The following is a 14,151-nucleotide window of genomic DNA, read 5'->3' as shown; positions in this document are numbered from 1 at the left end:
GCGATAACGGAAGTGACGCCTAAGGCTTGCTGCGCACTCGCACGCAGGGTTGACTACCAGGCGGGTGGCGATGGGCGACCCGGCTGGTGGTGCTGTTCCTCCCGCCGGGTGGTTCCCAGCCCCCGAGCTGACCCCGACGCTGGGGCCTCTACGCGACCGAGCCTCGCGGCCGAACAACTGGATGCTGTGGGCGATGCCGCCGCCGCCGCCGCCTTCGTCGCTTCCCGCAGCAGGGTCCGAGCCTGCCTTAGAGGCACAGCCCCGCGAGGAAGCCCGCACTTTCCCCGGGGCACCTCCTCCCTTCGACGCCCACATTCTCCCCGGGGCGCAGCCCCCCTTTGACGCCCAGTCCCCCTTCGATTCTCAGCCTCAATCCAATGGCCAGCCTTCCTGGAATTTCCAGGCTTCAGCGTCACGGTACTGGACGCAGTCTCCTGGTGGTTTTCCTTGGCATCAGCAGCCCCACAGCACTCCAGGTAGGTTGTTAACGCCTCTCCGTACCACCCCTTATCTTTCTTTTCCATCCCTATTTCCTCCTTCTCTTCCACCCTTGTTCCTCTCTCCTCTTCGGATACTGCCTTGCACTCTTGGAGTCCGGTCATTAATGTCTCACAGTTTGTTCCACAGTTACGTTTTCCCGACTTGTTCATTTAGTTCAGCAATTATTTGGTTAATTCCAACTATGAATCAGGACGTGAGGGTACAGCAGTGAGCAAAACAGTCAGGAATCCTTATCTTAGGCCTTGACATCTCCTGGTGTAAGATGACAGACAATAAACAAAATAAAGCAATGCGTATTAGAAGGCAGTGAGTGCTGTGGAGAGAGAAAGCAGAGTCACAGGCAGTGCAAATTTAAATGTCATTCAGTCATGAGTAAGGTGACATTGGAGGAGAGACTTAAGGGAGGTGAGGGACAGTTGTTCTTTAGTAGCTAAGGCATGTCTGACTCTTGGCAGCGCCATGGACTGTAGCCCACCAGGCTCATCTGTCCATGGGATTTCCCAGGCATGAATACTGGGCTGGGTTGCCATTTCCTTCTCCAGGGGATCTTCCCGACGCAGGGATGGAACCCGAGTCTCTTGCAGTGCATATGTCTGGGGGTTGGCCATGCAGGCAGAGGGACTTGTAAGTGCAGAACTTGTAAGGCAGGAACTGTGTGTGAATCACTATTCTTCCTAGAAAGGGTGGAAGTGAAAGTCGCTCAGTCGTGTCGGACTCTTTGTGACCCCATGGATTGTAGCCTGACAGGGTCCTCTGTCCCCGGAATTCTCCAGGTGAGAATTCTGGAGTTGGTTGCCATTCCCTTCTCCAGGGGATCTTACTGACCCAGGGATCAAACCTGGGTCTCCTGCATTGCAGGAGGATTCTAGAAATGGTGGGCTGCCACTATTTTAACTCAAGTATTTATGATGTGCTCTAGCAAAATATTAAATAATCTTACAGTTTTTAACATTTGTGAATCTCTTTTTGTTTTCCAGTTAAACATTCTTATTTTCCACGAAAGCATGATGCAAGGGTCAATGACTTCAGCGTCTCTCCCAGAAGAAAACAGAAAAAAAAGGTATTTTTAAAGATGTTCTTAAATGTGACACTTTGGTCCCTATGTCACTGCTTCATATCTCATCTGTCAGAACTGTTTCTGTTTTGCATTCATCACTGACACACCATAGCTTTGCTATAAAAGTATCTTTAAGAGTCTTGGCTGTAAGTAAAAACTTCAAGCAAAATCTTCTTGTGAAAAAGTGGAGAAATTGTACAAAAAGAAAACAGTCAATCCATTTACGTATAGTATCAGGAGTAAATATGGGGAATTATGATTACAGATAAATGTAAATGTTATTGAACTTCAATAAAGTAAAAAATATATGCTGCAGCTGCTAAGTCGCTTCAGTCGTGTCCGACTCTATGTGACCCTATAGACGGCAGCCCACTAGGCTCCTCTGTCCCTGGGATTCTCCAGGCAAGACCACTGGAGTGGGTTGCCATCTCCTTCTCCAATGCATGAAAATGAAAAGTGAAAGTGAAGTTGCTCAGTCTTGCCCGACTCCACTAGCAGCTTGGGAGGGGAAGGATGAAATGAAAAGTTTGTGTATTTTCAACCCTTGATTATATTCAGAAACTGAGCCTTAAAATAGACTTCCTTTTTTGTGATGTAGCTTAACAATCTGGTCTTTCGACTTTTAAGATGTATAAATAATGTCATTAAAATAAATTGAATAAGATCTATATCATGAAGTTACTACCCTTCATTTTGGTATCAAAACTGTATTGCTGATATTTACAAAATACTGTGAGTGTATAATATATTTAATAACAATCTCAACATTAAACAATTGGAGTTTACTTCCTATATAGTCTTATCATTGTAATAATTTTTTTGTTTTATGTTTAAACATAAAAATAGTAAATTGAGAATAAGAAAATAACTATTATTTACCTAGTTATTTTTTTCATTTAGTAGTTATATATATACACACACACATTGTTTTATTTATCCTAAAGAAAGAAATGCTGTTTTTACCCTGAATATTTATTTTTAGCTTATTTTGACATATGCTCTACTGCATTTTAATTAGATTACCAGTTTGAAGTCTATTAATGGTTTATATTAACTCTATTCAGATTAAAATTTTTTTCGGCCATGCCTTGTGGCATGTGGGATCTTAGTTTCCTGCGTGCCTGCTCAGTCACTCAGTTATATCTGACTCTTTGTGACCCCATGGACTGTAGCCCACCAGGCACCTCTGTCCATGGGATTTCCTAGGCAAGAAACGAGGAGTGGGTTGCCATTTCCTCCTCCTGTGGATCTTCGTGACTCAGGGATCAAACCTTCATCTCTTGCATCTCCTGTATTGTCAGGCAGATTCTCTACCACTAAGCCACCTGGGTAGCCCTGAACAGGCATCAAACCTTGCCCACTGCATTCAAAACACAGAATCTTAACTGCTGGACCACCAGGGAAGTCTTAAAATTTTTTTTAACAAACCTGGCTTTTCCTCATGTATATGTTAAAGAAATAGAATCACCCCTTCATTAGAAATATATTCAGAAGCTTCTTCCACATGTAAGAGTATGTGAAAAATCAAAGCCTACATATTTTTACTGCTGATTGAGTTCTCACCCAAAGCCTAATGCTTCTTCGTTTTTATTTGCAGAAAAGAAAGGAACCCGTTTTTCACTATTTTTGTGATACCTGTGATCGTGGTTTTAAAAATCAAGAAAAATATGATAAACACATGTCCGAACATACAAAAGTAGGTTTCTTGGTTATCCTGATTTTATTTAGCAAAATGGGTGTATTTGGTAGAAATTCTGAGCTTTCTTCCTGTAAAAGTGTAGAGTTATCATAGGAATGTTGTTTGAAGACAAGTTGAGACAGTAACCCTGGGATTTGCAGTTTGAGGGTGGGGAGCTTCCACTTCAGGAGTTGGTGAGATGGCAGCAGAGGAGAAGGGAGGGCTGGCAGCTGTTGAGAAGTAAAAAAAGCTAGGAAGTTCTTAGTTAGGTAAGTGCTCTTCAGTTTGTAGGAGTCATGCTTGACTTTAGGAAATAAGAGCATTTTACAACACTGCTGATGTCCTGCGTTCACTCAAATGGAGAAGTGAATGCTATGTATTATTGTACTATATACCTTTAGAGCGCAACTTGGTTTTGGAGTGAGTTTTGTCTTGCTATTGACTGAACTGAACTGAACTGATTGTTGTAAGTATTCACGGATAATACCACATAGACAGGATACTAGGTAATAATGCCAGAATATGTCTGTATGTATAGTAGAAGGGTACGTTTTTTATGGGAAATGTTGAATTGAATCTTTTTTTTTTTTTTCTTAAAAAAAAAAATAACAAAACTCTGTACAGTGCCCTGAGGTAGATTGCTCTTTTAGTGCACATGAGAAGATTGTCCAGTTCCATTGGAGGAATGTAAGTTGTTTTTTTTTTTTTCTGATACACGCTCTTTTTATTTCATTGATCTGTTATCTTCATAGCACTTTATCTACATAGCCTAATAATAAGCAACATTCATGAGCCTTTGTACTTGATAAGGCATTTTTATAATCCATTATTCAATGTCATCATCCACTGTGGACTAGATAAATCTTGGCCCTGTTTCAAAGATTTATACAATGATTTGCCCAGGGCCTCAGAACTCATTCTTGCACTTGGGTTTCTTAGCTGCAAATTCTGTGCTTGTTTTACTAAACTGTGCTGTTTTAGATTGTTTTGTGTACTCATCATTTCTCTAGCTAACTCCCTCAATTATAGTCGGTCAGTCATATGAATATCTAATATTACTCAAGAAATTGATGACATTCGCTTTATAACCAAGATTATATCATGGCTTGCTTTTCTTTTTAATCAGTAGCACTAAAGACATGCAAAAAATTACTCTTTTTTCTTTAAAGGAAAAGTCATAATAAGGATAGATAAAACCTGCTTGCTTAGTTTTAAAATTCTCTGCTAGTAAATGTACTGTTGGGTACAGCGTCTTCATTATCTCCTGTAATTCTTGAGATTTAGTCAAAAACATACAGTATGCTTCCTGATATTCAGCAGGCCTTTTCCCCTTAGATGCATGCTCCTGGTATGAAGAAAATCAAGTTAGACACTCCAGAGGAGATTGCAAGATGGAGGGAAGAAAGAAGAAAGTGAGTAAAGAGTTCAAAACGTGTGCAGCAACTTTGTTTTACCCTGGCAGGGCTGAGTACTTCAAAATAAAGACCATCTGGCCCTAAGGAACAATTTCAAAAAGGAAATTTGGTCTTTTATAACATTGCAGATGTTCAGCTCAAAATGCAGTGGCACCCCACTCTAGTACTCTTGCCTGGAAAATCCCATGGATGGAGGAGCTTGGTGGGCTGCAGTCCATGGGGTCGCTGAGGTTTGGACACGACTCAGTGACTTCACTTTCACTTTTCACTTTCATGCATTGGAGAACGAAATGGCAGCCCACTCCAGTGTTCTTGCCTGGAGAATCCCAGGGATGGCGGAGCCTGGTGGGCTGCCGTCTATGGGGTTGCACAGAGTCGGACACGACTGAAGTGACTTAGCAGCAGCAGCAGCTCAAAATGGCCAGTCCTAACTTTTGTTGTTATTCTTCAGAATTGGCTTACAGTGATTTTGAGAGTATTGTTACTTGATGTATGATAATCACACAATTTTTATTGTAGTTTTGATTCATTGCATTCCCTTATAATCTTGCTGCTAGGAAATGGGACTGTCAACTGTATCATATGAGGCCATTATGAAATGTAGCTTTTGGTAGAGCTAATAGAAACTCTTGATAAATAACTGATGTCATAATGGGACTTTGCTCTTTGAGGGGAGCCACTATGTGCCCCCTCAGTTTGATGTTCAATACAAGGGAGTGATGGGTGGTGCTATTTAAAAAAAAAAAAAAGCATAATATTTTGCTATGTTTATTGTTTTGATTATTGTTTAAAAAGTTGTTGAATGCTTGCAGTATGCTAGGCAGAGGGAGTATAGTGACAGAATAATACAAGTGCCTGTCCTTATTTATAAAAAGACAGGGGACTTCCCTGGCAGTCCAGTAGTTAAGATTCCACGATCCCAATGCAGGCGTCATGGGTTCAATCCCTGGTTGGGGAACGAAGATCCGGCATGCCACATGGCATGGCCTTGAGAAAAAAAAAAAAAAGCAAAGACAAGAAATATATTCCTGTAATTAAAGTCTTAAGAAATTTGAGCCTTACCATGATGACCTGTAGTTTTATGCTTACCAGGGAGGAAAGCTTAGTAGGAATCTAATCAGAAATGGCAACCCACTCCAGTATTCTTGCCTGGAGAATCCCATGGACAGAGGAGACAGGCTGGCTACGGTTCATGGGGTCGCAAAGGGCTGGACATGACTGAAGCAACTTAACCACCATCTCCATCTGGAATCTACCAGTGAAAAATCCCATGAAGATGCTATTATATTGTCTTCTCAGGAAGGACCAGGATACCTCATCCTGAAGCACAAGACCAAATCAGAACTATTAGGGGGTGATCAGCTGTACTTTTAGGTCAATAGCTGTTTTTCTGAAATTAAAAAATGAGAGCTTGAGATAGAAGGTTGTTCTTTACTGCTGTTTAGTTGCTAAGTCATGTCCACCTCTTTTGTGACCCCATGGACTGTAGCCTGCCAGGCTCCTCTGTCCATGGGATTCTCCAGGCAAGAATACTGGAGTGGGTTGCCATTTCCTTCTCCAGGGATCTTCCCGACCCAGGGCTCGAACCTGCGTCTGCTGCATCCCCTGCACCCTTTACCGCCGAGCCACCAGGGAAGCCCTAGTTAGGAAGAGTTATCCTCAAAGGTCAAGATGCTAAGAACCTTGACCAGCTGATACAGCTTGCTCTTAGTTCAGCTTAAAGTTTTCAACTTTAATCCACTGTGTGTATGCCTACGTAGTGCTATGTCAGATGTTACACTGTTAATGTGAAAAAGTGAGTTACTGCCCTTTAAAGCTTTACAGATAATTCTGAGGAAAACCAGCAAAAAGATTTAGAACCAACTGAGAACAAATAGCTTTCAGTAAACGCGTGTATGCTGCTGCTGCTACTGCTAAGTTGCTTCAGTCGTGTCTGACTCGGTGCAACCCCATAGACGGCAGCCCACCAGGCTTCCCCATCCCTGGGATTCTCTAGGCAAGAACACTGGAGTGGGTTGCCATTTTCTTCTCCAATGCATGAAAGTGAAAAGTGAAAGTGAAGTCGCTCAGTCGTGTCTGACTCTTCGAGACCCCATGGACTGCAGCCTACCAGGCTCCTCCGTCCATGGGATTTTCCAGGCAAAAATACTGGAGTGGGGTGCCATTGCCTTCTCCAATGCGTGTGTAGATATCAGTTATTAATACTGTGCACAGAGTTGGATGAGTTTGGACAACCAGCGGAAATAAACCTGGATCCAGCCAGTTAGCATGGACTCAATGGATTTAACAGAATTTCAAGAGCATTTTTGGCCAACAAATGTAAGAATCTTGGTCACCAGGAGTACGATGTACTAAAATGCCTTTTCCTCGTTATCTTCTGGCAGAATCTTACTTACCTTGTGAGACTTGCTTAAATGTCACTTCATTTGTCATTCTCTTCTTACTCTTCATTTCCTCTTAGCTCAGTGCTGTTGGAGCACCAGTCTGTAATAAGATAAGGAGCTTGTACCAGAATGTAAATCTGTACCTTACTCCCTTCATTGAGGAAGTCTTGGTAAGAAGTAGTAGTTAGCTAACCTAAGTATTTTGCTTAGGGACATAGTTGATTTATACCCTGGCCTAGGTGTAATGGATAGGCTGCCAGTCCATGGACCAACCTACTGTAAAGTATTGTCCACTGCTTTCTGTATGAATACATAGCTCATTAATAGAAACAAAACAGCATTTTTTGCATTGTAAGTGGCCCTAGTCTTAGACACCTTTGATTCTGCTGCTCTTTGTACACTACCTGGAATTAAGTATGTAGAAAATAAGTATTTGTGGACAGAGTGACTGTTAAATGGTACAGTATGGGAAGAATCTGGTGGCTCAGATGCTAAAGAATCTGCCTGTAATGCAGGAGACCCCAGTTCGGTCCCTAGGTCAGAAAGATCCCCGGAGAAGGGAAATGCTGCCCACTCCAGGTTTCCTGTCTGGAGAATTCTATAGACAGAGGAGCCTGGTGGGCTGCAGCCATGGGTTCACAAAGACTCGCACACGACTGAGCAACTAACTTCAACTTAACATGAGAGGAACCAGTCTTGGCATTGATAAGAAGCCTTAGCCATGGCATAGTCAGACTTAGAAATCAAAGGAGTCGGGACCATGCCTTGATTTGACTTAGTGAAGAATTTGAAGCAGTGCATGTAAAGGGTCTTACCTCCTCTAGGTGGCTTCTTTACAGGTAGAATGCTTTTCTCCTCGTGATTCCACATCACTCTGGTTTTTTTGTTTTTTGTTTGTTTTACTTGTTTGTTCTTTATCTGTTGGTTGTATCTTTTTCTCATTATTTTGCATGGAGGAGTGCTCACTTCAGCAGCACAAACACTAAAAAATTATTTTGCACAGAGGAATAATCAAACAGGAGTTAGCTCCACTTCCTGATACTTAGTTTTTGAGGCCCTGGTGATGATGGTATTGAAGATTATATCCTGTTAGATGGATCAGAAGTGTCCTACCTGCAAAAATTTTTCCCCACTGACTTTCTCCCACTGACTTTCCTCTGACTTTGGTCAGTAGGAAGTTGTTGCAGCTCAGTGGTGCTAGCCAGTGTTGTGCTGATAGATGTTTAATTCTTTTGAGGAATGATAGACTAGTTGGCAATGATTATGAAGCAACTACCGGCTTCCCTGGTGGCTCAGAGAGTAAAGAATCTGCTTGCAGTTCTGGAGACCTGGGTTCGATTCCTAGGTTGGGAAGATCCCCTGGAGAAGGAAATGGCAACCTAACTCCAGTATTCTTGCCTGGAAAATCCCATGGACAGAGGAGGCTGGCGGGTTACAGTCCATGGGGTTCCACAGAGTCGGACCAACACACTGCACTCACATAAAGCAAATAAGAAGTTAACTGTGTAAGCTGTTTAATCTCTCAAGTTTGGAGTTCCCTTAAGACAATAGGGAAGGTCTGAAATGAGTCACTGATTTGCCACCTTTGGTTCTTTTATCTCTAGTAGTTGTTTAAATTAAATCATGTAAAACTGAGAAAGTTGGACCTATTATTAAACTTCTCTGTCTATAGCTGTATTACTCTCCCCAAATTCTCCACTCCGCCTTCCTTCTCAGCCTATAAGTGGAAGGACCTCATCGAGTCTGGAGGAGTGGGGTGTTCCTTGACGAAGGGAGGCTGAGTTGAACTTAGACCTTAGAAATAAGCGGGGGCAGGGACTAGTGGTCAGATGGGTTGGCATGGGCATCGATAAGAGATGATAGCAGCTTTTGAGAGATGGCAGTTGTAGGGACAGAAAGAAGGAGGTGGATAGAGAAGACTTGGGAGATGAAGATAGGCACTGTTTGGCAATTGAATGATTGTGAGGTTGAGGAAGGAGGTTTGGAGGAGACGTCCAAGTTCCTGGGGTGAGGTGGTGCCTGTGACTGAGACAGGAACCCTGGCAGAGGAGGGGGTGTAGGGGTGTTGCTCTGAGGCATCACAAGAGTATGAGGAGATTCCAAGACATCTGTTTGAAGATGCTGTGTAGGCATTGTGACTCAGAACAGATTGGCTAGAGAGACATTTGAAAATCACGAAACCATGAATTTGGAAGACATTAGGAACTAAGTTCCCAATCAGGTCCAGGTTCAACTCAACCTCGCTTTGTCAAGGAACATCCCACCCTTCCAGACTAGATGAAGGCCTCTTTCTTATAGGCTGAAAAGGAGGGTGGTGTGGAGAATTGTGGGAGACTCAAGCAGCTACAGAATAGAAATTGAACAGTAGGTCCAGTTTTCTCAGATATGAAAACTGGTTGGTTTTACTCCCTTTCAAACTATCTTCCCTTTCTACTCCACCTACAGAGAGGGCAGATAGTCTGATAGGGAGTGAAACCAAGCCTGCTGAGCAAGAGCCAGAGAAGGAGAAGACGACTCAGAATGTAACCTGTTTTGGAAGCCAGGAGAGGGGAGGATCTCAAGACAGGAAATGTGGGGATCAGTGCAGATTGCTGTGGGAAGGTAAAATAAAACAAGCCCCCAGAGTGACTGGTTTTGCAACCTGTAGGGCCGCCTTGATGTGGATTCCAGACGATTGCTCCTTGGCTCTTCTTGGGGTTTCCCACCGTCTGTCTCTACAGCTTTCTGCAGCTCTCACACCCTTCCGCATGATTCTTAACAAGAGGGATTGCCATTGTCGTGGCCATTGGGGTTGTGGTTTCACTGGAAGTGTGTATACTTTGAATTCCACTGACTTTTTGAGACTCTCAGTTTACCGTAGAGTTCATCTGGCACCTTTTTACCTTCCAGTTTCCAGGGTCCTTCATCTCCATGCAGTTTCTGCCACTTACTTTCACGGTTGCACCATGGATCTGATTTTCTGGACTTTCTGCCCCAGAAGTCCTAAAATTGGGCTTAACTCCTCTTTGGGCCTAACCTCTGTTCTGTTCAGCTCTCTCCCTGTCCCTTCTACCTCTGTGGATGGCACCGGTCCTGGATGAGTTGAGACCTCTCATCTCTTACCCCTCTTCCATCTTGGCCTCCTGCCAAGTTGAAATCACTTCCACCCCTCTCAGCAGCTCAGCTCCTTCATTCTGTTGCCCTTCATCACACCCACTGGCAAAAATCTCAGCTCTGCCTCAGTTTCTCAGTGTTGTTGAAGAAAACCACACTGCTTAAGTGTGCTCTTCAGGTGAATATTCTGCATGTTATCACACTTAAGGAGTTGACTTGACCAACAAGGTTAGGTTATTCTCTTTGCATTTGCTGTCTTTTTCCATGCAAAATTAGATGCTAATATGCATGTATTTCTTAGTTATATAGGTGACTATGTAGAAGAAAATTTAAAAATAAATTTGTTAAGCTGATTTTATTTTAGCCAACTGAAATGCCAGTGAAAACAGAATGCGTTGGAACTAACAGTGAGAGTAATGTGAGGTGGGGTTCATACGTCTCATCTTTTCTGATTAAGCGCACATTGCTTGCTTATAGGAGCTCTTTGTCCCATCATATCCCAAACAGGTTCTTTGAACTTTCAGCTTCAGTTTTGATCATGCTGCTGCTTCTAGAAAAATCTTACCTTTTCCATCCTTGAAATTCTGCTCACTGGTTTAGTCCAGCTGAAATCCTGCCAGCCTTAATTTGGGTGAATATTTTTCCTCATCCGTGTAGAGTAATATCTTGTCCTTCTTTGAATATGGTATCCTCTCTGCCTATTTGGTGTAGACGCCCCTTATTCTGGTCCGGTTGATGAACTTTTTTGCTTATGAGTCTTTAAAAAAAATTTACAATCTTTAGAAATGTTAATGCCCACAGTTTATGTGACTGTTTATATCCCGTGGTGGCATAGATACAAGGGTTGGTTATAAATGTTAATGCTGGGAAAGATTGTAAGGCAGAAGGAGGAAAGGGCAGCAGAGGATGAGATGGTTAGGTAGCATTACCAACTCAGTGGGCGTGAATCTTAGCAAATTCCAGGAGATAGTGAAGGCCTGGAAAGAAGCCTGGTGTGCTGCCAAGAGCTGGACAGGACTTAGCACCTGAGCAATAACAACATAAAGGTTGATATATGTAAATGAGATTTGAAAATATTTTTATTGTGGGTATAATTCTGTTTTGATACTTCAAAGTAAGTGGTTGGAGAAGTTGTACTGAGATTCATATTTGTAATTCATGTTATAAATTGTATATCATTGTTAAAGAAATTGGGCACTGTTGATCTGATTAGCAATGATAGTTGGAGTTAATATAACTAGTGGTACTTAAACCGCTGTGGTTTCAAACAGTAAATCCTCATCTCACAGGGCAAGTCATCGCTGAGACAAAGCAGGCTGGTGTGTGTGTGGAGGTGTTGCTCTCTGCAGTAGCTCCTCTTGTGAAGCTGAGCTCTGCCACCTTGTGGTTTTTGTGCCGCAGGTGCTTTAAAAGAAAAAGTCCACTGGCTCAAGAAACTTACGGAACATGTGAACTAGCTTAGGTAGTGTATGTTTATATAAAGTCCCTGGTGGAAGACCAGTTTGGTTTGCTAATATAATCAAGAAATCTCAGCCACCTTTGAATGTATGTTGATAAACATTATAGCTTTGAGTAACTTCCTGACAAGAGTTTAGTTTGAAATTAGAGGTAAACCTTCAGTATTTGGGGCTTCCCAAGAAAACTAAGATCATGGCATCTGGTCCCATCACCTCATGGCAAATAGATGGGGAAACAGTGGAAACAGTGGCTGACTTTATTTTTTGGTGCTCCAAAATCACTGCCAATGTTGATTGGAGCCATGAAATTAAAAGACACTTACTCCTTGGAAGGAGAGTTATGACCAACCTAGACAGCATATTCAAAAGCAGAGACATTGCTTTGTCAACAAAGGTCCGTCTAGTCAAGGCTGTGGTTTTTCCAGTGGTCATGTATGGATGTGAGAGTTGGGCTATAAAGAAAGCTAATCACCGAAGAATTGATGCTTTTGAACTGTGGTGTTGGAAAAGACTGTTGAGAGTCCCTTGGACTGCAAGGAGATCCAACCAGTCCATCCTAAAGGAGATCAGTCCTGGGTGTTCATTAGAAGGACTGATGTTGAAGCTGAAACTCTTAATACTTTGGCCATCTGATGCAAAGAGCTGACTCTTCTGAAAAGACCCTAATGCTGGGAAAGATTGAGGGCAGGAGGAGAAGGGGACGACAGAGGATGAGATGTTTGGATGGCCTCACCGACTCAATGGACGTGAGTTTGAGTGAACTCCGGTTGTTGGACAGGGAGGCCTGGCGTGCTGCGGTTCATGGGGTCGTAAAGAGTCAGACACGACTGAGCAAATGAACTGAAGTGGTGCTCGTGATAAAGAGTCCATCTGCCAGTGTAGGAGACGTAAGAGACACAGGTTTGATCCCTGAGCCAGGAAGATCCCCTGGAGGAGGGCATGGCAACCCAGTCTAGTATTCTTGCCTGGCGAATCCCATGGACAAAGGAGCCTGGTGGGTTACAGTCCATAGAGTTGCAAAGAGTTGGACACAACTGAGGTCGCTTAGCACAGCATAACATTCAGTATTTGAAAAGGCAAAGATTGTTCTATATATGACCAAGGTTACTGAAAAACAGGAGTAGACTCTTGCCCTTAAGACCCTCACTCTAATAGGAGATGTAGGAAGACCACAGGCAACAGAAGTTTTCATTTTTGCCATGCGGTGCTAACACTGTCAGTCAAGGGATGTCTGGTGTCTCTGGAAGGCAGAGCAATCAGATCGTTTTGTAAGACTTCTTGTAAGAGGGGTCATGCCACCCCTCTCCCCACCCCAATATGTTTTATGGTGGTGGTTATTCTTCTTTAATGTATAGTTCTGACAAACATACGAAGTTCTGTTCAGTTAAAAACCTTAAGGCTTTCCACTAATAATCTGCAAAAAAAGAAATCGCAGCCAAAAAAACTCAAAGTGGTTCTTTCTTCATTCTCATCTTCTGGGGGTACAAACGCTGTATAATTTGGCGTTAGGGAAAATTGAGTGAGAGGTTCATTTCCAAAACCCGGCTTTTCAAGACTGAAACCCACTTCACAGCAGATGGGCTGTCCACTAGGTGGAGTCGTTCTCTGATATTTATTGAAGCAGTTAACTGGCTCTGAGGAAACGCCTAACAGTTGCCCCCCCAGTTCTTGCAGAATTCCAGTAGCGGGGGTGTGCTCCTGAAGAATGCTACATCTTTTTGAAGTTTGAAAAGACTGAAATAAAAATGTAGTCGGGTTGAAGCAACTGTGGTTCAGTGAGAGTCCAGAGGGATTTTGTTTTTCTAGAAAACAGGCTTAAGGGAAAAGCCAGTGAGTGGGTGGAGATTTGAGAAGGAAAAGGGTAACATAACCAGCATGAGATGTGCCAAGACAATGATTGGTTCCGTGTTGCCCATTTATTGACTCTGGGGCTTAAGAGCTGTCACTGGAGGCTTATGGCCTAGGCAAGGGGAAGGCAAAGAGGAGTTAAGAAGTGAAAGAGAAAAAGGAAAAAAGTGTTACAGTTTCAGGGTCAGTTCCTTTTGGGGTGTTGGGGAAAGATGGAAATAGGGAGAAAAGTGATAAAAATAGAGAGACCAACTGTGAAAATATCACTTCTCACAGTCTTTATAGCTTCATAACATCCGTTCTTTACCAGGAGACATTGAACTAAGCTTTATCATTATGTAACTGCAGTCAGTGTAAGACCATTTGTGATATCTTTTCCAATGGTTTGCTGTGTGTTTGTGTACTTTAGAAACCTGAACTGTGCCTATGTCCAAGATCCAGACTTTTCCTTAATCTTGTATCTCAGTAGTATGTTGCCGGAAGGAGCTTCCTGATGATCGTATGTACAACTAGGTCTTATGTTCCTGGATTCCCATTTTGGGGAAAAATGTTTTCTAGTACCCTTGTTTTCTGTAGTTTTTAGTCTCTGTGTACCGAAGAGTGGCATAACTTTGGGGAAGAAAGTTTTATTTAAGCACTGAAAAACAGAATCTTAAAACTTTGGGAGGGTTAGAAACAGCCACTACCTTTAGGAAAGTGATAACTTTAATCAGCCAGA

General features: G+C 42.7%; 1 protein-coding gene across 1 annotated transcript in view; it reads left to right on the top strand.

Annotated features, from left to right (window-relative positions):
- The first annotated feature begins 54 nt into the window (after positions 1-54).
- Positions 55-14,151, top strand: part of NUFIP1 (nuclear FMR1 interacting protein 1) — a 32,602-nt gene continuing 18,505 nt past the window's right edge. The window contains exons 1-5 of the mRNA XM_052650220.1: positions 55-476; positions 1,479-1,561; positions 3,156-3,254; positions 3,861-3,923; positions 4,572-4,648. Of these exons, the coding sequence (XP_052506180.1) occupies positions 71-476; positions 1,479-1,561; positions 3,156-3,254; positions 3,861-3,923; positions 4,572-4,648 (728 nt within the window). The 5' untranslated portion in view covers positions 55-70. The remainder of the gene's footprint in view (positions 477-1,478; positions 1,562-3,155; positions 3,255-3,860; positions 3,924-4,571; positions 4,649-14,151) is intronic.

This window comes from Budorcas taxicolor, chromosome 12 (assembly GCF_023091745.1).
Source record: "Budorcas taxicolor isolate Tak-1 chromosome 12, Takin1.1, whole genome shotgun sequence".
Lineage (NCBI taxonomy): Eukaryota > Metazoa > Chordata > Mammalia > Artiodactyla > Bovidae > Budorcas > Budorcas taxicolor.
The sequence above is the reverse complement of the archived record's forward strand: the minus strand, read 5'-3'. Positions and strand labels throughout refer to the sequence as shown.